Genomic DNA, 24,116 nt, shown 5'->3' with positions numbered 1-24,116 from the left:
AAGCTCAGAGGTGGGAAAGCTGAAATTCACTCCGGGGAGAGGGTGTGAACCACACCAATCATTATATCAAAGTGCAAAGACTTCCACCTAGGTGTCCGGCTTAGTTAACCTCTTTCACTGGTTGAGTGGAGGTCTTGAATCTTATCTTTCACCATTCTATCGCAATATCTTGTTCCAGCTGGGGCTGAAAGGATTTCAAGCCACCCATGAAGAGACTATTCAAAATGCGCAGACCAGGTCACATTCCTCAAGTTAGGCAGATGATGGTCTTAGGAATAGGATAAGTATGTTGCTCAGAGAATAGGAACTTTAGAAGGCAGGCACAATCAATATAGGAGCTCAGGGAGGGGTATTACACTAACATTAGAATGTCCTCTAGTTGGGAAAGGGGTCGGCAAGAAGATTGGTGCCTGTACAATGCATAAAATGTGCAATAAGGTGCATCAGAGCAGTCGACTGGGCCACGTGAGGTTCTAGCACCCAGCTTCACTCACAATAACACCTCATTGCGCCTGCTATGACAGTGTGTGACCTGACTTTCAAATTTCTCTCTTTGATTAATTTATTACAGCTTTTAGAGAAGGCAGTACATTTTCTACTGTTGTATTGACTTGATCATCCTACAAAACACCAAAAAAAGCAAAAAACTTGTCTGATTTTGCCCTGAAACTAATAATAATTGTTTATGGACTCTCAAGGCTACAGTAGCCAATGCTTGCTAGGTGCAGATAATGGAAAAGCCAAATAGATGAAATATGGTTGATTTCTAAAGATTACCAGGGACATGTTACCAAATACACTTATTCAATGAACTATGCTTTAGGAAATTAATGAAAGTTTCAAGACTGTACTTACCAAAATGTAGTGGGAGGGGAACAAGAGCAAAGCTGCTAAAGGCTGGAGCGACTGAAGACATATACTTACATCTGATTTCAGCCAGGTGATCCATTTTAGAACAGCTTTACATTGCTTTCACAACTCATTAAAGAATATCTAGTCTAATACATTTTTCAATTAAGCATTTGCCAAAGTACTTACATAAATTTTTAATAGGTGCAGAGAAAGTGATGATCTCTGGAGCACTCAATAACAGCCTCTTGAGCTGAGTAAGGAGCCAGACCTACTGCTAACTACCAACTGGAAAAGGAAGACTGTAACCACTGAAGAACAGACCTCCCTATACCAGTCGCAGTGGCAGTCGAGTAAGATGGCATGGTTGACCAGGTCAAATGCTTTAGACAGGTCTAACAAGATCAAATTGTAGACAAGCTGTGCAGCAGACTCAACCCTGAAATAGTCTGTAAACAAGAGAAGAATAGATTTCGGACTATGGTCTGAAGCCAGTTTACATGTAGGTAAAGAGTTGTTAACCTGAAGGTAGTTGCACAAAAATTGAACGTCTATTTCCAAACTTTTAGCAGTGAAAGGAAGTGAGGAGATGGGTCAAAATGTTCTAAAAAGTTGTCAAGTTCTTACCTGTCTTTTTCAGCAAGGGGAAAATTTCAGCCTTTTATAAGCAAATAGGAACCTCCCCTAAACTTAGTGAAGTGTTCAATATAATTCGAAAGGGTGTGATTATGAGCTGAGAAAGTTGTTTAAAAGTATTCCTGGGCAAGGATCTAAGGGAGAACCTGATCTACCAGATGAAATGGCTATAGATGAATCTGTTTCTGATAAATGAGGTAGATTTTCCAGATGCATCTCATAGGGAAAAGCTGCTGAGGATGCCATCAGCCCCATCGTGTTCCTTATAGACGTGATTTTATCAATAAAGTATGTGTTTAAACAATTACAGGGATCTTTGGTGGAATCTAGACCCAACTTAAACTTTGAAGTATCCCCGAGCTTGTCGATTATCTGAATGACTGTTTTTTCGAGCATTGTCAGTTTATTAGAATAAAAAGTTGGTTTTGCCTTAAAGATCAGTGTCTCATAAGGATTTAGTTATATATACCCGTTCCAAGTCTGAAGAAGGGTGAACCTGCCATTTGTGTTCGGTCCATCACAAGTTAGCTTTATCCTCCCTTAACTGTTGAGAATACCCAGGAGCTGATATGTTTTTCTTAGAAGGAGACATTTCGGTAATTGTGATCATTTATGATTGCTTCCATTAGTCAGTCAAAGAAGGAAGCATAATGTTTGTCAATCTGAGATTGCGGAAGGTACCATGCATCTGTTCTCTCAGTAGTGAAAGTCCCTTCATTCATGGCTTTCCACTTGCAGGTATTTCCCCTCATAAGCTCTGATTGTAGTTTTATACAACATGCTGGATAAACTCCAACTAACAATAAAATTATTTCACCACAGACATTGTTCCAGATTAAGTTCAGTAATGTTGAAATCACAGGGCCATATTTGATCAAGTGTTTGCCCCTTCACAGGTTGGAGGCTTGGATGCGTTGAGAAATATTTAGAGAGGAAAGAAACACATCAAATGTGGTTGCCTTATTTACAAACAGTATCTATCTAACCAGTAATGAGAGTCCCCTACCACAAGTTGACAGTTTCAAAGAGTAACAGAAGACCTAATTAATAACAAAAATAAAAAAACCTCAGCAGTGGACAGGTAGAGATGGGTTTGCATTTGGCGTACTTGCTCCATGGATGCACAAAGTGTCCCATTAGGTATTGGCACCAATCACCAAGAAGTTAAGAGCAAATCTGCACCGGTCTGGGCTTTGCAAGCAAGTAATCAGAAAGCACCCTGTTCTGACAAAACCACTAAAAACAATGTCACCTTCTCAAAGTACAAAATGCTAAAACTCAGTCAATGGTTTCCACAAATATATTGCACTATATTTCCACTCATTAAAGTGCAGCAGACAAATTATGCACCCAGAGTCTGTTCAGATTAATTTATTCTGCTATGATGATGCAGACCCACAGGGTTTCCAGTTATAGAGTAGCATCAGCCACCGTGCATGCCCAGTGCTAAACACCAGAACCAGGAATGTTAAGTGCAAGTGGCAACCTAGCCAGACATTGGACTTGAGGGATTGCTGTTCTGAGATCACCTCAGCTCTGTCTTGCTTTTTGTGTCCTAGTGCTGCAGCCAGACTCGTCCTCGAACTTCCCCGACGAACCCACATCACACCCCACCTCAGGCACCTCCACTGGCTACCCTTACAGAAGAGATGCCATTTCAAGCTGCTGACCGATGCACACAAGGCTCTACATAACTAAGCTCCCGCCTACATTAACCACCTCCTGAACTTCCACAAACCGTCGCAAATACTATACTGTGCCTCCCATTCACTTGCCCATGCTCCCAGCATCTACCGTAGCAGAAGTGGAGGACACTCCTTCTCTCATATCACAGCAAAAACCTGGAACCGCTTCCCCACTCACCATCACTTCACTTCCGGAATTCCGAATGGCCCTCTGGCTGTTTGAATAAGCCTCTGAGAGCTGCAAGCGCCTGGATACCATATTGGGTGATTAGGTGCCCTTTATAAACCTGATTGATTGATTGAGTGCCTCAAGGTTATTACGCCATAAGAGAGGAAATTGTTTACTGTGTGGCCCTACCTTAGGGGAAAGAGGACACAAGAAGGCTGCATGACCCTGGAATAGTTCTTGGAAGAGCCCAGTGGAGACATTTTAAACCACAGAGCCTAATTGAGTGTTCTGGATTAAGTCTTAACTCTAGTTTTGTAAAGACACAACCTTTTGGAATCTATATTACTTCGCCCTACCAGCATTTCTATGGCTGCACAAGAATCCTCAGCTTTACACCCTTGCTCACTCCATACACCAAGAAAGAAATATGTTTGAACTCCACAAAAGGACTTTGATATAGTTCTCTCATTGATCTGACAACCTCTATTCCAGCATTATTACCAACCAGGAAGCACATTTTCTCCTTGAAACTGATCATCTGATTCAAATGCCTTTCACAGGGGTTCTGCCAAGATAGTCTCCTCGCCTATAGACTGCCAGCTACTGTTCTCTAGGGTTACATCTCCCATTCTTGTCAATACTTTTTTCTGAACTGTAAAAACATTTACTATTAATAGATTTGTCACTGGCTATATATTCTACATCGTCTAGTACCTCTGGCATTCAGACTGTGTGGCTCAGCTTACATTGCACATATAGTACGGTGTAGGGCATCTGAAGTTTGCATTCTGTTGCAGAGGGCACGGCCATGATAGGCAAAACTGGGGCTTTCCCATGCTGAGCCCTTACATGCCATTGAACGCCTGACACTGGTGACCTTTGAAATCTACATAATACGTCAGAGTGGCAGATAATGTTGCGAGCACGGAGTCACTGTCTGTGTACTCCTCTAGAGACAAGGAGACTGAGAGACGAAGGCACCATTCCACCTACATGATGGCTCTCCACACATGACATCTAGCTGTGACAATTGTAGATGCAGGCACCTCATGATAGGAGAGAGATGGCGACAAAGGAGGATGATAGCTCTGTGACCAACGAGGTGCTGAAAGCATACTTGGAGGCTATTCAGAGGGCATGGCACAAAGATGTGTAGACTCAAATGGAGGAAGTAAGAAGTTCTGCAGATGATATTTCCACTCTTAAATCTGATTATGAAAAAGTGGAAACCCGGATTGTGGTAAAAGAACAGAAAATGCAATCGCTATCTATGATATAGATGCTAATGGAGAGGTGGGTTGCCAAAGTAGAATCTGGGATCAAAGCTCACCTGAAATATGAAATCCCTGAAAGCCACGCTAGGAGAGATGTCAGGTATAGAAATTATAAAAAGGAGGAGGAAGTTAACAATGTGATTGGCCACTTAATATTCCAATTTGCACACATCCTTCTCCTGAAAGAGGGAGCTGAAACTGGCATAAAAAGGGGCACATAGGATGGGACCTAAGAGACCCTTGAACAATGGAAATTTAGGAACATTGATGAAAAATGCCTTTTAGCCAAAAAGAAAATATAATCATCAAAACATGCAACTGTTATCTTCCGAAGGTAATTGTACTTTTTTTGCTGGACAAGGCACACCGCTTAACAGAAAGGCTGTGATGGAGGACTTGCAGAAGGTTATCCACTACTGTGCCCTCCAGTCTCAGGTAGACCAAAAACCCTACTGTGTGACAACAGTGAGAGAGAGTCAGAAGGCTCTGAAATATTATACATTGGAGAAGAAACCAGGCATAGGTGTTCCAACACCCATAAAGAAGTAAAGACAATACTCCAGATGCAGGAGTGATACAAAGTATATGGGATGAACAAGGTGTCACTTCTTAATAAGTGGTATCGACAAAAGAAGGAGGAGGTCGCAAAGCGGGGTGATGCGCGTCCTTCATTACACTAAGTTGAGGACTATAAACTAATATCTAAATACATCCAAAGCTCCTCTGCGCTGCAGAGGTACTGACCCTTGAGGAATTGAAAGGGAATAAGCGATGTTTGTAGTTTTCATGATAGGGCAGGATGGTCTTGCATTCAGACACAACATACTAAACACATGTGAGATGTCCAAGACATGTTTTGGCTGGAAGATAATGGAATTTGGAATGCAAGCACATTCTACATGAGAAAAATGTGCATATTGAATCCAACGTTGTGGAGTGCTCTGGGAAATGCAGCAAACAGCAATTTGTGGTTTGTTAGTTTGTATGATTTAAAAAGCTTTTGACCCTATCTTGGACAGATCAAGGAAGGATCCATTTTACCTAATTGATCATGCATCAATCACTGCTCTATTCGCAGGTCACGTACAGACGTCAGAAAACTTCAAATGAAGTATACAATGCTACTTGTTGCAGATTGTGACCAGTAGATCAGAGCTCAGAGAACTCATCAAAGAATATGTTGCCTATAAATTGCATTGTTGAAATATCCTGGGAGGCGCTACAGGCCAAGTTGATAGCGTTGGTGGAAAATGCCAACAGGGTAAGACCCTCAGTCGAGAGAGACTTGTAATGGAATGGATGGAAATTGAAACTGTCAAAAGAACATAGAGTTGCGATGGAGGCTGAAGGGCTAATAGCACATGCTGTTGGTTGATTAGTCAGAGAAAGCCCTGTAAGTCCTGAAGCAGAGCTTTTACAGAAAAAGAGAACAGACCTAAAGTATCTTTAAAGATGATTGAAAGCTAAAATCAACAGAGGGTTCAACAAGGTTTTAAAACACCCAGGAGGAGCTACTGAATCAGACGAACACAGGAAATAAGAGCTTTTCAGCTCATTCTATTAAAAGGCATATTTATAGGGGGCATTATGTAGGCACCTTCTAGGTGAATTTCTATCTGATCTTCTCATTCTGGTTGTTCCAGATGAATTCCCCAATCCTGGGTTCTAATTCCCTTTAAAATTTGGTTGGAATGTACAGAGGTAAATTGTAGAAGTAATATAACATCTGTGGGAGGACCACCATCTTTAAGAGAGCCACTCGCCCCATAACGTTGGAACGTTGGAGATGTCCCTGAAATAGAGAAGGAGATCATCTGCATAAATGGACACAATATGCAAGCCTTCACCCAGCGGGATGCTCCAGGCCTCCCCCAGTCAACGGATCTCCGCTGCCAGTGGCTCAATTGCAAAAGAAAATAGCAATGAGTAAAGGGGGAAAGGGGGCAGTCCTGACTGGTCCCTCTGCCAATCGAAATTGGTTCAGAGATAATTGATCCAGTCTTGACTCGGATCTGGGTTCGGTGTACAGCAGCTGACCAGCCATAAGAAGCAGGAGCCGAGGCCATAACGGCGCAACACCACGAACAGGAAAGGGCATTCCACTGAATCAAAAGCCTATTCAAGATCCAGCACGAGACAGCCAGCCTCAGGCCAGTTTTGTGTTGAGAACTTCATGACACAGGAAAACTTCTAAGATTCAAGGAAGTGCTACGCGCTGGTACAAGCCCGTTTTGGTCGGAGTGAACTAGTTGAGGCACCAGTCTGGTCGCCAGAGTTTTGGCCAGGATCTTAACTGTATTGAGCATTGTTAATAATCTACAAGAACCCATCTCCTCTGGATCCTTACTAGGCTTAGGGAGAAAGACCAGCGGCATGTCATGTTGCGAAGCAGTCAGGACATCCGCTGATAAAGCCTCCTTGTACAGCCTCAGTAGGCGAGGAGCAATCAGGGAAGAATAGGCCTTATAAAATTCAGCCAGAAGGCCAGCAGGCCCTGGGGTTTTACCAGTGGCAGGGGCGCATATATGGTCCTGTATCTCGAGCAGTGTTAGAGGCTCATCGCTGCTCAATCGTGAGGCAGGGCAGGTAAAACAGAGAAAAAGTTCTTCAAAGTCTGCAGGTCCTACTGTTACAGTCGACTGATAAAAAGTTGTATAATGTCTCGTAAGTTCATCGTGTTTCATTTTGAATGTGAAGCAAGTGTACCGTTGTTGTGCGTAATGCTAGGATGGGGGCGCATGTTTGTTCATGGCCTATCAGCCAGGTTAACAACCAGCTCGACTTGTCAGCTGCAGCTTGCGTGCAGGCCAAGTGAGCAGTGTAATTAAGGCAAGCGTAATCTCACCCATCAGGGACGCATGTTCCCTGTCCCTGTCTGTATGTCCATGTCGCTCCGCAGGATCTTGGATAGCGCAATTCTCACATTGAAAGAGGGTTCCCTCTACTCCAGTTAAATCGTTTTTGATAGGTTTGAGCGTATTCCATTACGTGCCCAAACAATGTCCTCCCATGGTAACCTTGAACGCATCCCATTCAAGGAGCCTTGAGGATGCAGTGCGGTCATTACAGTCAAAATATCTGCTTATGGCAGTGCCCAGAGTTGTCCGGAAGGAGATGTTCTCCAGCGCCTCAGACCGAAACCGCCAAGTGGGGATAACCGGTATGGAGTTGTCCCACGCCAATTGTAAATATTGTGGGTGGTGGTCAAAATGAGTGTGACCTAGATAGTCAGTTTGCAGCACCGTGGGAAGCAGGTTAACTGAGCAGAGGATTATGTCAAGCCGTACATGTAACTGGTGCGGGCAGAGAAGAATGAATAAACCCTTATTGTGGTGTTCCGCTGGTGCCAGATGTCTATCAAATGGCAGTGTTGGAGCCAATCCCGCAGTGAGCGTGCAGCTGTTACTGTGGGCGCAGTAGGCAGTGGTGGAAATAAACAATCAAGCTCCGGATTGAGGACAGTTTTGAAATCCCCTCCCATGGGCCACAGGAGGCTACTCCAGCAGGAAAGAGTGCCAGATAACTGGCGAAAGAAGGAAGCCTGGTCTGTATTTGATGCGTACATTGATCCTTATAATATTGCACGGCCATCCAGGCGTCCCCGCGCAAACACATAGCCGCCTTTGGTGTCAATATCATGTCATGTTTGTTGGCCACAAAAGGGGTGCCAGTCCGGATCCATATGAAATCCCCCTAGCATATGAGGAAAAGTGGGTTGCAAACAGTTGTCCTCGAAGACAGGGCTCCATCCAACCACAAACAAGCGTGGAAAAAACAAACAGATGCCACAAAACCAAAACAGTAAAATACCATTAGAGCAGAGGGACAACCAGTATCTGCCCAAACTACAGAACCCTTCAATCCGGCAAAACTAGAATTGGGAAAGAAAGTACCTACAAAAGGGGGATTGTCGAGGATGCCTAGTAGCGGAAGCCCCAGATGTATCATGTATACAGGCAAGAACCGGATATTTGGTGTAGCGTGCTTCATAACAGCTCAGTGAAATACTTACATAGCTGCAGTATATAACGCAGTTAGGGAAAAAGAGCAGCAGGAAGGAAAAGAATGGGTGGGGAGGACAAGTGAACAAGAGAGGAATAGGGGAGGGGAAAGAGAGAACAAATGTGGTACTCCTTTTAGAGCCTTGGCTAATTTCAGGCAGATGACATGACAGTAGAATCCAGCAGCGCACTATATCAACAAGAAGTAGCGTATTACTTATGTGAGTGGAAAGTCAGTACAATTTTCAGCTCAGATTATGTTGTGTGCTGTCTGCAGTGTCACAGCAGGGGTAGCCGCAGATTCAGCTTCTGAGAGTTTGGCACTGAGAGAGTCATCTCCACCGCCAGGGCCAGTGGGGCTCCCTTCGTGGTCCAAAACAGTAGTTGCTTCTCGCTGCTGCAGTCTGCAGGGCGCGGCGTTGATCTAACAGAGTATTTCAGGTTAAGGGTTTGCAGCTTACGCTTCACAGTTAAGCAGGAGAGCCTCTGTCTCTGCAAGGCGATGGTGTAATCAGGGAACATCATTACTTTAGCATTATCCGCTTGGAGGGTCGGGAGTGACTTCACCTTGCGTAATATAACGTCTCTGTCCACGTAATGTAGCAAGAGGAACAGGAGGGGTCGTGGGTGTGGGAAGCTGGCCTGGTGTGTAGTGGGAACCTATGGTATTATCATCTTATACCAGGCCCCCCCTTATTAGTGAAGTGTAAACAGTGTCTAGAAGCCAGGCTCTCTAGATAAAGCTGTGGATGAGCAGCCAAGACTTGACTAGGAGACCTGCAAAGCTTATGCAATACCACTATAGTCACACTGCATTCACACACATGAAACAACCACACAGTGTTACAAAAATAAAGGTACTTTATTTCAGTGACACAAGTGCTAAAATACTAGCTAGGCAATACTCCAATAGGAGGTAAGTAAACACACTATATATGTACAGTAGCAATCAGAAATAGGCATAAAAGCAAATAGAAGACAGTGAAAAGCAATAGGCAATACTGAAGGCCTGAGGGGGACCAAGCCATATACTAAGAAAGTGGAATGTGAAAGTCAGGCTCCCACCCAAGGATGTGGAATGGGTAAAGGGGAGTTGGAGGAACTAGGAAACCCACAAGGTGAGAACCAGTGTGCCCCCCAGCGCCCAAGAGAGAAGAGGTAAGTTACTGGTTCTACCCAAACCAACCCAAAGGACTTCAGAGAAGTATATTGCAAGATCCAGACAAGACTCTAAGAAACCAAAGGTGGATCCTGGAAGAGGAAGACCTGGAAAAGAAGGGGACCAAGTTCAGTTCCAGTTGGAGTGTCTGGTGGTGGCAGGAGCCACTACCCACCCATCTGTGGATGCAGGAGTTGGTCGACGGGGAGATGAAGACGGCCATCAATGCAGCACTGGGGAAGTAAAGAGTTCCTGGGTGATGTAGTCGACATCCTACGGTAGATGAAGGATTGCAGTCAGTCTGTGGTGTGGGGAAACCACCAACAAGCCTTGTAAAGGCAAATGTCATTGGAGGAAAAGTGGAGCTGCTGGGGACCAGCAAAGTCCAAGGGGGACTCAACCCATTGGGGGTGAGGGGAGGAGTGGGAGTCCCAGGCGACCCTCAGCAGTGCAGGGAGTCCAGAGAAGAAAAGGTAGCCCCCACAGAACACCCACTGGCGAGGAGCGCAGAAGCCACAGAGAGGCCCCACGTCGCAGGAGAAGCACACAGAGGGCTGTAGGTCACAAGGAAGAGTGCTGGGGGCTGGGGCTATATACAGCCTGAAGATCCCTTGGTAGCTGCAGGAGATGTGGTGCATGGGAATACTGTCCTGCGTGAGAAGCCAAGGGCTTACCTTCACCAAAGTTGGACAGCTGACAGACAGGACTAAGTCCTGTCTGTCAGCTGTCCAACTCCAGACCACCACCCGTTCCGCAGGATCCACGCAACTCAGGATGAGAGGTGATAAACGCAGCCAGTCGTTGCAGATGGCGCCTGCGGATGCAGGGAAGTGACTCCTTCACTCCAAGGGAGATTCCTTCTTGCTTCTTGTGCAGGCTGAAGACTTAACTGCCCTCAGAGGATGCACAGCTGGGGAAGTATTGCAGTTGCTGGAAGGAGCCGGAGAAACAATGTTGCAGAGCAGAGTCGTCACTGTAGCTGGCAGGTTATAGATTCCTTCGGAGTCCAGTTGCGCTTCCAGTGACCAGAAGTCAAAGTAAAGGTTGCAGAGGATTCCTGCTGGAGTCTTGCACGTCGAATCTGAGGACCCACCCAAGAGGGAGACCCTAAATAGCCCTGGAAGGGGGATTGGTCACCTAGCTAGGTGAACACCTATCAAAAGGGGGCTGTGACGTTAACTGCCTGACCCGGCCACTCAGATGCTCCCAGAGGCCTCTGCCCACCTTGGATTCAAGACGGCAGAATTAAGGGGCCATCTGGAGGAGCTCTGGGCACCACCCCTGCGGTGGTGATGGACAGGGGAGTGGTTACTCCCCTTTCCATTGTCCAGTTTCGCGTTAGAGGAGGGACTGGAGGTCCCTGAACCCGTGCAGACTGGTTTATGCAAGGAGGGTACTAAATGTGTCCTTCAAAGCATACCAGGGGCTTGGGGAGGCTACCTCTCCCAAGCCATGTAACACATATTTCCAAAGGGAGAAGGTGCTACCCTCCCTCCCAAAGGAAATCCTTTGTTCTGCCATCCTGGGCTTGAAATGGTCAAGGGGTGGCAGCAGCGTGTGCTGCCAGCAAAACCCCAGAAAGCTGGTAGGAGCAATACTGGGGGTCCTCTAAGGAGCCCCATGAGTGCATGGAATCAAACAGCCAACACTGGCAACAGTATTGGGGTATGATTCCGACATGGTTGGTACCAAACATGCCAAGGTTCGGAGTTACCATTATATAGCTGGACATAGGTAGTGACCTATGTCCAGTACATGTGTAAAATGGCGTCCCCGCATTCACGAAGTCCAGGAAAATGGAGCTGGAGTTCATTGGGGCACCTCTGCTCATGTAGGGGGTGCCCTCACACACAGGTACCTGCACCCTGCCCTTTGGGCTAGGAGAGCCTACCATAGGAGTGACTAGCAGTGACCTGTAGTGAAAAGGGTGCATGCACCCTTTCACGCGGGCTGCAATGGCAGGTCTGCAGATACACTTTGCATGGGCTCCTAATGGGTGGCATAATACATGCTGCAGCCTATGGGGGATCCCGGGTGCCCCAATGCCCTGGGTACCATATTCTAGGAACTTATAAAGGGGCAACAGTACGCCAAATGTGCGGTATTTGTGGTGCAAGCAACCAAGTTTCAAGGGAGAGAGCACAGTTACTGGGGTCCTGGTTAGCAAAACATACTGACAACAGGCAAAAAGTGGGGGTAACCATGCCAAAAAGAGGGAACTTTCCTACAGCAGGTTGACCCAGGTGGCGGAGGCTTTGTAGGAATGCGATGAGAACGTTCAACTGAGAAAAACTGTGTGAGTGACTCATCCGGGACCATCTCTCGTATCCATTTCACTATGTAGGAGACCGCATCAGTGCCCTCCACTCCCTCTGGGAGGCTCACCATGCCGATGTTGTTCCTCCTGCATCTTCAGCTCTGTGAGTGCCTTCACCCTGTCAATCAGTGTCTGCACCGAGGTCTCCATCTGGTGGGTTTTACAGGCAAGGTCACTTAAATTGCATTCTAGAGAGCGAGTTGTGTCCGACAGCTTGTGATGATCGGCATTAAGCAAGGTGAGGTCAGTGGTTACTTTATCAATCTTTTTTTCCAGTAATGCTCTTGTTTGATCCAGGGATGTGCCAAGTCGCTCCACTGCCGCCAGTACAGCATCTAGCTTATGGCCAGCAGATGTCAATGCTCCAGTCCCAGCACTGGGGGGGTTGCCATTAGCTCCAGAGCGTAAACGTCCGATAGCGCCAGCCGCTAAAGACTCGTGGCTAGGGTTAGTGAAGCTAGGTGTAATGAGTTTCAGGGCAACAGCAGCCAGCCACCAGTGTATCAGGCCACAACAGTCCGTGCTGGCGGAACAGTCGGGTAACTAAGAGAGCCGGGTGTTGGGGGGGGGGCGTCAGCAGGATTCGCCACCTGGGGGCTCACACGTGTGTAAGATCATCTACCTTGGCGGAGATCAAAAAGAACGGGGGCCCACTTGCATGCGCCATGTGACAGTCTTGGAGGCGCAGCAGCAAGAATAGCCCCCAGACCCAGTTAAATTGCCATGGATGTCTCCAGTCGAGTGAGGGAGATGCAGGGCTCTCTACCTCCGACGGAGGTCGAGTGCACCGCTACCCGCCAGGGCAGTGACAAGCCCAATGTGTAGCAACATCGTTCTCCTTATCATCATGGCCTATGGGGGGAATGCCTTGCCCAGTCTAGTACAGTGCCCCGAAGCAAGCCTGCCATCCCATCACGGGCTGCGGAGTATGCGTCTTCTCAAAGCCTTCCTTCTAAGCAGCTGCCCCCCATTTCAGCTTCATTCACCGTCACTCCCTTCCTGGCGGTCCTCCGTCCAGCATCTCGCAACCAGGGGGCTTCATCCTCCTACCTGAATTAAAGCACAGACGCTGCCATTGCTGCTCCCCTCCAACTCGCGGCCCAGTCCAGCTGCTGCTGCTCTCCACACATGGCCTCAGTCCGCATGTGCACCGGTGGTGCGGGTGCTTCCCCAGCCTGATCCTTCGCTCGAGCTACGAGCCTCCATGAAGCTTCCAGGTACGACTGCTATGTTCCGCTATGCAGTTGCGCCTGATGCTGCGCCTGGGAACAGATGAAAGCAGGGTAATCGGGGCTTCAAGATGGAGCCTTGCAAAAACTTTGCTTTTCAAGCCACGCCCCAGGCTGCTTCTTCATAGGACGCATTCCCATCCGCACCCCCAGATAGGGAATCTAAGAGACTGGATCAACTTTGGATGAAAATGTTCTCTTCCTCCAGTCTGGCATTGTGGTCTTTGAGCACTGCATGCCTTTTGGGCCGCTATTCCCATACCCTATGGGAGATGGTTGCGCAAGTGCTGCCACAGATCCTGGAGGAGGTCCGGGCCATTCTCTCACAAGCCATTGCTGATCGGAGGTATCCCGCAAAGTTCACAATACGTTGTGGTTTGGACACGACCAACTCACAGGGCAGATCGGCTGCATCAACATTGGCCTTATGGCGCCATGCCTGGTTGAGGATGTTTGGCTTTTCGGGGAATGTCCAGCAATCACTCATGGACATGCCCTTCGATGACACCCATCTCTTTGGAGGCAAAGCGGACTCGGAGCTCGAGTGCTTTAAGGAGACCTGGGCTACAGCTCGGTCCCTTCGCCTTGCAGCCGCTCCTCGCCCCCACATTCTGCTTTTCTCCCGTTTCGTGGCTACGGAAGACACACCCAATGGAGTCCATTCCCCTCCAGCCACTGAGCTGCGCATGCTGTACAGCCTCTCTGAGGCCACTGACTCGGGATCCCAAGTGCTCATGGATCAGGGAGCCAGTGGTCCGCCCAGTCCACAACTTTCCCTGTTGCAGCCTCCAAACCTTCCTAGTCTGTAACTCCATCCTGGACCATTTGGAGGCAGGATCCACCATCACCTGCCCCATTGGGAATCCATCATAACGGACAGGTGGATTTTGCAAATAGTCCAAAGGGGCTACTCCCCTTCGAGACTCCCCCTCTGTCCATGCCACCATCTTACGATCGCCTATTGAAGGATCACTTGGCACTTCTCCAGGAGGAAGTTGCGGCTCTCTTGGCCAAGTGAGCCATAGAGAGGGCCCCTGTGCCAGAAGTAGCTCGTGGTTGTTATTTCTGCTACTTCCTGGTGCCCAAAAAAGGACAAGGATCTTTGCCGTATCCTAGACCTCCAGGCCTTCAGTCTCTTCCTCGGAAAGGAGAAGTTCAAAATTCTCACTCTAGCTCAGCTCCTATCTGCCTTGAGCCCAGGAGAATGGATGGTAGCGCTGGACTTGCAGGACGCCTACTTCCACATTCCTGTCCTGCTTGCCCACAGACATTTCAGTTTACTGTGCTCCCCTTTGGCCGTACTAACACCCCTCGGGGTTCACAAAACTGATGGCGGTGGTCGCATCTTATTTGCGTAGGCTAGGGGTTACAGTCTTCCCCTACTTCAATGACTGTCTGTTGAAGGGGAGCCCGCCCCAGACTGTTGTCTCCCACCTCCAGACTACTGCAAACCTCCTGCATTCGCTGAGTTTCCCTATAAACATACCAGAGTCACACCTGACTCCCTCTCATCTGAGCTGTTTTGGACACAGTGCAGTTTCGGGCCTATCTTCCCAAAAAACGAGTCTAGGATATTCAGGCTATGATACCAATGTTTCGGCCTCTTTCCTGGGTTTCGGTGAGAATGACTCTGAGGCTGCTGGGCCTCATGGCTTCCTGCATCCTTCAAGTAACACATGCCAGATGGCATATGCAGGCTCTGCAGGGGGACCTGAACGTCCAGTGGGCGCAGTATCAGGGATATCTCTCCGACATGGTCCAGATCTCAGAGAGAACTGCGCAACCTCTGCAGTAGTGGTTTTTGAATAGAGATTGGGTCAGAGGCAGATCCCTCTCCTATCCCCATCCAGATCTCACAGTAGCAGCAGATGCAGCACTCTTGGATTGGGGTGGCCACATGGGGAGGCGGAGATCAGAGGCTTCTGGTGGAGCTGGCCTCCACATCAACCTTCGGGAGCTCAGGGCGACCAGGCTTGCATTGAAAGCATTCCTTCCCTCTAAGGGAAAGTGGTGCAGGTGTTCATGGACAACACCACTGCCATGTAGTGCTGCAATAACCAGGGCAGAGTGGGGTGGTGGGCCCTTTGTCAAGAGGCTGTGCGCCTCTGGACATTGCTGGAATGTCAGGGCATATCCCTCGTCGTTCAACATCTGGCGAGCTCTCTGAACACCAGAGCAGACATACTCAGCTGTCAATGCCTGATGGATCATGAATGGCATCTCCATCCAGAGGTGGGGACAGGTCTCTTTCAGCAGTGGCGAGAGCCTTGGTTGGATCTGTTCGCCTCCGCAGAGAATTCACAATGGCAGCAGTTTTGCGCATTAGAGTGGCACTCGCTCGGCAATGCTTTTCATCACGAGTGGAACTCCAGCCTCCTTTACGCCTTTCCACCAATACCTCTTTTGCCCAGTGTTCTGAAGAAGATCAAGAACGACCGTGCCCAAGTAATCCTGGTGGCTCTGGACTGGGCACGAAGGATATGGTATCCCGAGCTTCTGAGCATGGCCTTTGATCCTTAAATCAAACTGACCATTTGGGAGGATCTTCTGTCGCAGCAGCAGCCGATGGTTCTCCACCCAAGCCAGTCCAATCTCTGCCTCCTTGCGTGGAGGTTGAGCGGCTGCAGTTGACAGCTTTCGACCTTCCGCCCAAAGTCTGCAATGTTATCTTGGCAGCTAGGCTTCCCTCCACCAAAATGGTATACCCCTGTCTTTGGAGCAAATTTGTGACATGGTGTACTAATAAATAAATCTGTTGATCCGCCTTCTGCACCTCTGTCTGATCATCCTCTCTCTTGCCCAGCCGGGCTCTGCTTTGGGCACCCTTAAAGGGTACCTCTCTTCCATCCCTGCCTTCTTCAGACTTCCAGATCAACCCTCCTTGTTCAAATCTCCCATCATTGGGCGGTTTCTTAAGGGACTCACTTACATGTTCCCACCTACCCTGTTCATAATGCTGCAGTGGGATTTGAACCTGGTACTTACATTATGTGTGCTCCTTTTGAGCCACTACATAATTGTCTTTTGCGGCTCCTTACGCTGAAAAACACTTTCCATATTGACATCACCTCTGCTCACAGAGTGATTGGGCACCAAGGTCTTTCTTCGAAGCCACCATTTCTATCTGTCCACCCTGACAAAGTGGTGCTTCGTACCAGGGCCTTCTTTCTCCTTGAAGTGGTCACACCCTTTCATGGAGCTCAATCTGTCACTTTGCCAACTTTTTAGGCACCCCCACATCCTTCTCATGAAGAGGAGAGACTCCACGTCGGGTTCCAAAAAGGGCGTCAGTGTTCTGCCTCAATCATAGAAAAGATTTCCAGGTGGATGATCAACTCTTTGTGGGTTATGTGGGTGCACAGAAAGGACAGGCGGTGCAGAAGCGGACCAGCTCTTGATGGGTTTTCCTCTACATCAAGATGTGCTACGCTTCGGCAAAGAAGCAGCCCCCTGAGTGTTTGCATGCTCATTCCACCAGAGAAACTACTGCAACCACAGCGTTGGCACGCGGAGTCCAGTCCTGGACATGTGCCAGGCAGCAACATGGGCACCTCTCCACATTTTCACACAGCATTACTGCCTGGACAGTCAAGTCCTCAGAGACACCTGCTTTGGCCATTTAGTCCTGCAGGACTTTTTAGCCTGATCTTCATTCGCAACCCACTGCCGAGGATGGTAGTGCTTGGGTATTTATTCTAAGGTAAGGAATCTGCAACTAGAAGTCTCTATCAGATGAAGAACTTACTTACCTTCGGCAACAAATTATCTAATAGAGCCATTTTCTAGTTGCAGATTCCTCACCGACCCACCCATCCTCACCGCTTTGCAAACTGATTTCTAGGGACTCCCTTTTCAAGGCCCTAGTTCTGGTGCAACAGTATCAGTGTTCCTCATGGCTCCACGCTACTGGTGTGGAAAGTCGTGAAAAGAAACTGATGACAGCACACCAGAGTGGCACCTATGTATGACCGCAACGTCATCACGGCGAACACGACGCCAACGATGCACATGCAATCGACTGACTCCAACTGATGGCGCGCAATTGTACTGCTCGAAGAAAAATCTCCGGATCCAGTCTGATGCCTGTGGGAAATTCTATGGTAAGGAATCTGTAACTAGAATATGTTTCTACTAGATAATTCGAAGGTAAGTAACTCGTTTGACGGGCTGGTTCGACTTAAGGTGCCATTCCTGAATAGCTAGGGGCAATGCTGTAATGGGTGTGGGAAGCTATTCACAAGTTTGCTTGTTTGATGAGCTTGCTGTATGTGTAATTTAACAGATCATTAGTATTTTTCCCCAGAAACTTCTATTTAGATTACCTTGAGACGGGAAGTAGTGGTGTAGGAGGAGATGGACTCTAGGAGGTGGTAACTTGTATACCTACTGCTACTGGTTGCTAAGCCAGCTATTGCAATGAAATGGAAGAAGGTACAAACACCATATGTGAAGATCTGGTACCTGCTACAGATAGTGCTGTAAAAAGACTATCAATACGGACAAAGGATTTCCATGGTCACTCATAGGCTCGTCTCATGGTGATTGCTTCTTTTTTTACTGAGGAAATTGAGATGAGAAATTGGGCAATAATTGCTTGGCTTGGCAGAATGAAGATGGGGATTTTTCTACGTTGGACAGTTTTGTGGCATTTGTTTTTTTAGTAAAGAGAGGTAGTAGGTGTCTGGTGTTAAGTTGTGTTTTGGGTAACTGGGTATAAGACGGTATCTCTAATGGACTTTAATGATTGAGGAAGAAAGAACAGTTGTCATTTTTGTTATTTTCTATGAAGACGGCTATGGTGTTGAAGTCTTTGAGGGATGGGAATTTGACTCTGTTTCTTTTTTTGAGCATACCGAGTAAGATGTCAGGATTAGTTTTTATTTGAAAGTTTTTTCCAATTGCATGTACAGTATATTATTCAACTTTTTTGGTGGTTTTTGCAATCATTGATTGCATTAGTGTAGATCTCTGCTTATTTTGAGGAGCTCTGCGATTTGTCCAAGGTGTGTTTTGGAATTATGAATTGTGGGTAGTTTTTGTTGTAGGATTTCCCTTTTACCAAGATTTAAAACTTAAGAGTACAGAGGAGCACATGTAAGTTCTTTCATTTGAGTTTGAGTGTTTTGTGGGTGTCTGCAATACACTTGATAGTTAGGAATTCTTTCCAACACTTAAACTACATATTTTTTGTATATTGGTAAATTATTGGGAAAATAGTGTCTCCGGCTGTTTTGCCAAAGTTCTGTATCCTTTTGTTCCATAAGAAAGAGTCTCATTTTCGAATAAAACACATTATTGTAACAGAGTTATTGTTGAAGTTAAGATTTTATTGAGTGTGCGCTGCAATTACTTATCAAGGCATCTTTGTTTTCTCTCCCCATGTGTAATGTGATTTTGACTTCAGTTACGTTTTCTGTATGCAACCATATTACAGCAAACATATACAAGCGAACAATAGGTTCTCAATTTTGAATCACAATGCACTCCAATAAATGGATCCTCAAAACACAGTTTTGCTAGAGCAATTGGCTCCTGGGTCAGCTGAGGACTACATTGTATAACATAGATTTGGAGCTGCTGGAAGAGAGATTGGTAGCTTCAAAAGTGGGCATTTTTCTTTCAGAATCAGATAAGATGTGTCTAGCAACTTCTAGTTCATTAGCAATAGCAATAAGGCTCTGTTTAGTTGAGTCACCCTGTCATTTGACTCAGTCTGACCAATGCCTAGTGCTGGAGTGAGGTGGAGTCAATGTAGCTGTAGATTGTCTATGAAATCAGTAAATAGTGATTGTTTTTTTTCTTTACTGATCCACTTGACATCTATTTTTAGGTGCGACTATAGACTACATATTGATGGAACTCTTGCTAAAACAGTCCAGTATCCTGTTGAATGCTTTCAGTTCAAGATCTCACTATGACGGTGCTCTTCCGCAGGCCTGTTCACAAATCAGCCAGCTAGTCAGTACTACTGCAGAGGTAAGATGCAAGGTGATTAACCTCTTCTCCACTAAGTGAACTTTTCTTTCTCTGTGTATGTCACCCCCTAAACTCCTGCTGACTTACTGCTGTAAAGTTAATTGCCATTTTTTGTTAATTCCTGTGGAGGCTTTTATTATTTACAGGCATCTGAAAGCTTTTTGTCCAGTTGAATCACAAATCTTTTGGGTTAAGTTTATAGTGTTCACTTGATATAGCACAGCATGGTTGACCGAATGTTTGAACTAATACTACAGTAGGTTACCCCAGCTAATGTTTACCTTTTTCTGTCAAGTTCAGTCCCACAGTTTCTTTTTACTGCCAACATCCTCTTTTATTTAGGGTCTAAAAAAGAGGATTACACACAAGTTTCACACAAAGGCTCAAGGGGCTTCCTGTTATCGACGTTGTCTGTTGCTGATTCTCATTAGCTCTGGAGACCTCTAAATAGAGACTCCATATTGAAAAAGATAATTGATTTAGGCCTTTGATAAGGGTGTTTTCTGACATTTGTTTGGGGAGTCTCTGCTATTGCATCATGAGTAGATGAGGGCTTTTGTTGTTTCCTTTTTTGGGTCAAATGCCATACTTCATTAATTCTATGCGACTGAGATTGACAAATGTGTTTTTTTAGTTGGCAGTTATGGATATACCAGACAAATCTTATGAAAGGTTTACATTTATGGAGTCAACATTATCTCAAATGCACTTGTCCAAAAGACCTAAGTGTTTCAAAGCAGGTGAATAGCATGGTGTTGTGTCTACCCCATCTGGTTATCCTTCCTCACATTTATGTGCCTTCACTGTCACATTCAAGAGACCAGGTTTTAAACTACATTGGCAGTGTTGCGACACAGACATAATTGCTTAACCATCTATCACCAACAAACGGCCTCTGTGTGCTACAGAGTGCCAGTGTAATAAACTGAACAGTAGTTCTGAGTCTCTGAAGCGATCAGTCATGTGGGAAAACAGGGCTGATTGCAGAGGCCCCATGACTTTTTGCCCCCATTTTTCACTTTTTGCTGGTGTTTTCCTGACTCTGAGGGTGCCCTGGGTACTGCTAACCAGTTGCAGGGCCTTTGCTTTGTATAAAATGAGCATGCAAATTAGGCTAATTATAATTGTCTAAGTCAACCTACCTATAAGTCCCTAGTATGTGGTAGGGCATGTAGGTTTAGGGACCCCAGCATAGGTGGTGCCCCCATAGGTGCACTGCTGGGGTGCCCAGTGCCATTTTAAAGGCAGGCCTGCCTTGCTGGCTGTTTTTAAATTAAAGTTAAATGCAAATTCGACTTTGGAATTAAAGGTAGTTCCAAAGTCTTAAACTACCTTATTTTTACATCTAGGTCACCCCATGTAACTATAAGCAGGGACCTTATAACAATAGTTTTATAAGCTCTGGTGAGGTTAAACAGCCAAATTCGTTTTTCCCTCAATATAGTGAATGGCCTCCATAGGCTAGAATGGGGAGACTTTATTTTAATTTTAAAAGTCCCCTTATGTAAAAGATACCTCCCGTTTGGTATCAAATTAATTGTTATAATAAAACCCACAACTTCCAGTTGTGGGATTTAATATAACTTGTTCAGGTAAAGAGTTTTAAGCTTTACCTCAAAAGTTGCCAACTTCAGCCCTGCAGTGTTTTTGCTGCTTTGCTCTAATTGGCCAGCCTCTGGCAGCCTGGCCAGGCTGCCTTGATGAAGTGTGAAGTGGCCTTGCTCAACACAAAGAGATGTGCCTGGGATTGGAGATCTTCCCTCAGCAGATGGAGGGGCAGGAAGGGGGAGGGCTGCCAAACTGTCGTTCAAAGGCAACCCAGCACCTCCCTCACATCCTGCAAACCCAGACACTTAGGTGCCCCCTAAATTAGATTAGGAGAGGGCAGGAGAATGGGGTGTTTAAGATTTTTATCCACACCAGTGGGTGGACTCAGCCAGATGTAACCTCCAAAAATAGTTTTCAGCCATGATAGATTTTTGAGGAATGTTGCTCCCTGGGATTGATTTTTGCCACTCTTCCCAGGAAGTGGTCATCACAGGGGGAAGGACCCTGCACCTGATTGGAGAGCCAGGACCCCCCTGTGTTTCACCCAGGAGCATGGATAAAACTGGCAGACCTGCACCCACACCTCAGATCCCTACCAGATTCCAACAAGGAAGAACCATAGAAGAAGGACTGCCCTGCTGGACCTCTGACCTGCACCTGGACATTGCACTCTGGAGGACTGCACGCTTGGTCTTCACCCCAAGAAGGACTTTGCCTGGCTTCAACTGGTTCAAGGAGGAACTCCCTGTTTGCTACAGGTTAAAAATTTCTAACCATAGTCCTCTGCACCAACTCCTGAAGAAACTGACCAGCTGACCACTGTCCAGTGGCCAAAAAGGAGTTTGCGGCAGGTGCATTCTGGGAGTTGTAGTCTGCACCCTCAAGGAGCAGCTCAGAGCTTCTGGAACCTTGTGGTGAGCTGTGGTCCTTTAAAAGTACCTAAAAGGAACATCTGGAAGAAGATCCAGAAGTTTGGAGAACTTTTGGAAAAAAGCTCCATAAAGGGACCGACCTGCCATGGCAACTCTAGCTGGCTTGCCTCAACTGCGACCCAGCCTAACTTGCAGGTTTCTCTCGGTAAAGAAAACCTCCAAAAAAGTGATGAAGTCCGAACGTAGGAAGTTGACCGGGACTTCTCAGGCAGTGTATCCGAAGAGGGCTCCAGGGACGTAGGATCAAGGTTCAGGTTGACCCAGTTGAAGGATTATCATCTCGAAAAAAAAACTAAGTCCGAAGGTAAAAATCTCCACCGAGGGCTGCTGCAACGCGTATCTTAGGAATAGTTCCAGGAGGTCGGATTGGACTGATGACTTGTTCCCGCTGAAGAAAATCTTCAAGAAAACGACTAAGTCCGAAGGTAAACTTTTTACCGAGGCCTCTCGCGAGCTGTAGCCGAGCAGGGCTCCATCGTGGTCGGCCTCAAACTTTCACTTTGTCCCGTTTGCGATGCGACCAGATTGGCGCTATTCGTTTCTAAGCGATAAAAACCATTAATTCTTTAAAAATTCATATCTCTGGTTCCCCTTATCCGATTGTAATCGTTTTGGTGTCATTTTAAAGATAATATAATCTATTTTTATAACTTGGTGTTGGATTTTTATTATGTTTTTGTGTTTTACTTATTTACTGTTTTGTGATTTTTTTAAATGCTTTACACACATGTCTCCTAAGTTAAGCCTTGTCGCTCGTTGCCAAGCTACCAAGGGTTGAGCTGGGTTTCATTCATTAAGACCTACCTGGACCTAAGTGGAGGTTAGTGGCCTGTTGCTAAGTGTAGGTACTTACCTGCCCTTACCAATAATCCATTTTCCAACAAGTCGAAAGTAGGAGCTTGGGAATGAAAAGCACAGTTTTAAGGCCTCCTCATTGTACATTGCCATCTTGCTGTGTAAGAGCTTTGGAGTTTTCATTGTAGGGCTTTGCAGCTGCATAGTGAGTGGGAAGCCTCATTTCTGCTTCGGCCTTATGTGCCTTATACACTGTTTAAACCTTACTGTCTTTGCAGCTGAGCACCATTCAAGGCTATGAAGTGCTGGAGTGACGTGATCTCGCTTTTTAATTAGGTTATATAAGGACCATGTTATAAGTGTGAGGTCCTAATGTCGTTTATCAAGTGTTCTGTTCTACAAGGGCGCCTTTTGTTTCCTGGACCTTCCCCAAGGCAACGTTTGTATTCTTTAAAACACAATCCATTAAAATAATCCTCCTTCAAAAATTATGCACAGGAGCCCAAATTTTTAATTCTCACTTCTTATAACTCTAGAATATGCTGGATTGTGCTCTGATTATGCAGGCTGATTTGAATGCCCTGTATTAATCTCTTTGTGTATACACCTTTCTCTAAAATACCTTTATTTACTTTGGCCCTGATTCCTAGCCCCACATTGCCTTCTCTGTGTGATGTATGTACTTAAATGAGAGAAGAGCATAATAGGAAGAAGGTGCATGATATGGTCATAATACAGAGTAATGGCAGAGGTGATTCCAAAGGAGGGATGGCCCTTTTTTTGTAGTAGGTGTGGTGAAAAGTGCAGAGGATCTTGAGCATGACTGGTTGGTGAAACTGGACGCCCTTGATGGGAAGATGGATCTAGAGTGAATTAGTTTTGCTGTATATGATGAACTCTCCTGACTGGGTGACTTCAATAAAGACTGCTGCAACAGAACAGATAGTTGAAGGCAATCACATTGATAATTGTAACATTGTGGCTGAACATTAAAGAGGTGGTATGGACTCACAGATCCAACATTCATTTGCAGGGCTAGTGGCGAGAAGGTATTTTACTTTGAATAACCTGACATTTCTATGGCTTAGAAAAGTAAAAGGTTTAACCATGCAACCTGATGACACGTATGGGGTGATGTAAAAAAATTGGTTTAAGTGAATGTTTGAAAGAGGTTGTGCTTTTAGGGCAGTAGAAGCAAGAGAGGTGATGGAGGAATTCTGAAGTCTCTGGATAAGGAGAAAAGAGAGACATAGGTATCTGACTCAAGTTCAGAAAAGAAAGTGCTGTTCTACTATCTATTTTGCTTACATTCTACAAAACTGTGTTTAAAATTGATTATTTTAAATCTGGCGATGTGGTTGTTATTCTGTTTTCATTTCATCATAACATGCTGTTACCTCTTTTTAAAAATAGTTGCTCTCTTGTAACACATGAATGTGCAGAAGAAAAAAAGCATCTAAGTAACATAGTCAATGTCGAAATATTATAATGTAATGTATGTTTCTCGTGAGGAAAATTGGCACCAGTTAGAGACCGATGGTTCATT

The 24,116-nt window shown here is 46.0% G+C and overlaps 1 protein-coding gene across 7 annotated transcripts in view; it reads left to right on the top strand.

Annotated features, from left to right (window-relative positions):
* SWT1 (SWT1 RNA endoribonuclease homolog) overlaps positions 1 to 24,116 on the top strand; it is a 793,385-nt gene that overhangs the window by 519,631 nt on the left and 249,638 nt on the right. For all 7 annotated transcript variants that reach the window (XM_069232008.1, XM_069232009.1, XM_069232010.1 and 4 more), the window contains one exon: positions 19,150 to 19,295. In XM_069232008.1, coding sequence (XP_069088109.1) covers positions 19,150 to 19,295 — 146 coding nt within the window. The remainder of the gene's footprint in view (positions 1 to 19,149; positions 19,296 to 24,116) is intronic.

Source organism: Pleurodeles waltl, chromosome 4_2, assembly GCF_031143425.1.
Source record: "Pleurodeles waltl isolate 20211129_DDA chromosome 4_2, aPleWal1.hap1.20221129, whole genome shotgun sequence".
Classification (NCBI taxonomy): Eukaryota; Metazoa; Chordata; class Amphibia; order Caudata; family Salamandridae; genus Pleurodeles; species Pleurodeles waltl.
This window is presented reverse-complemented; position numbering and strand designations above follow the sequence as displayed.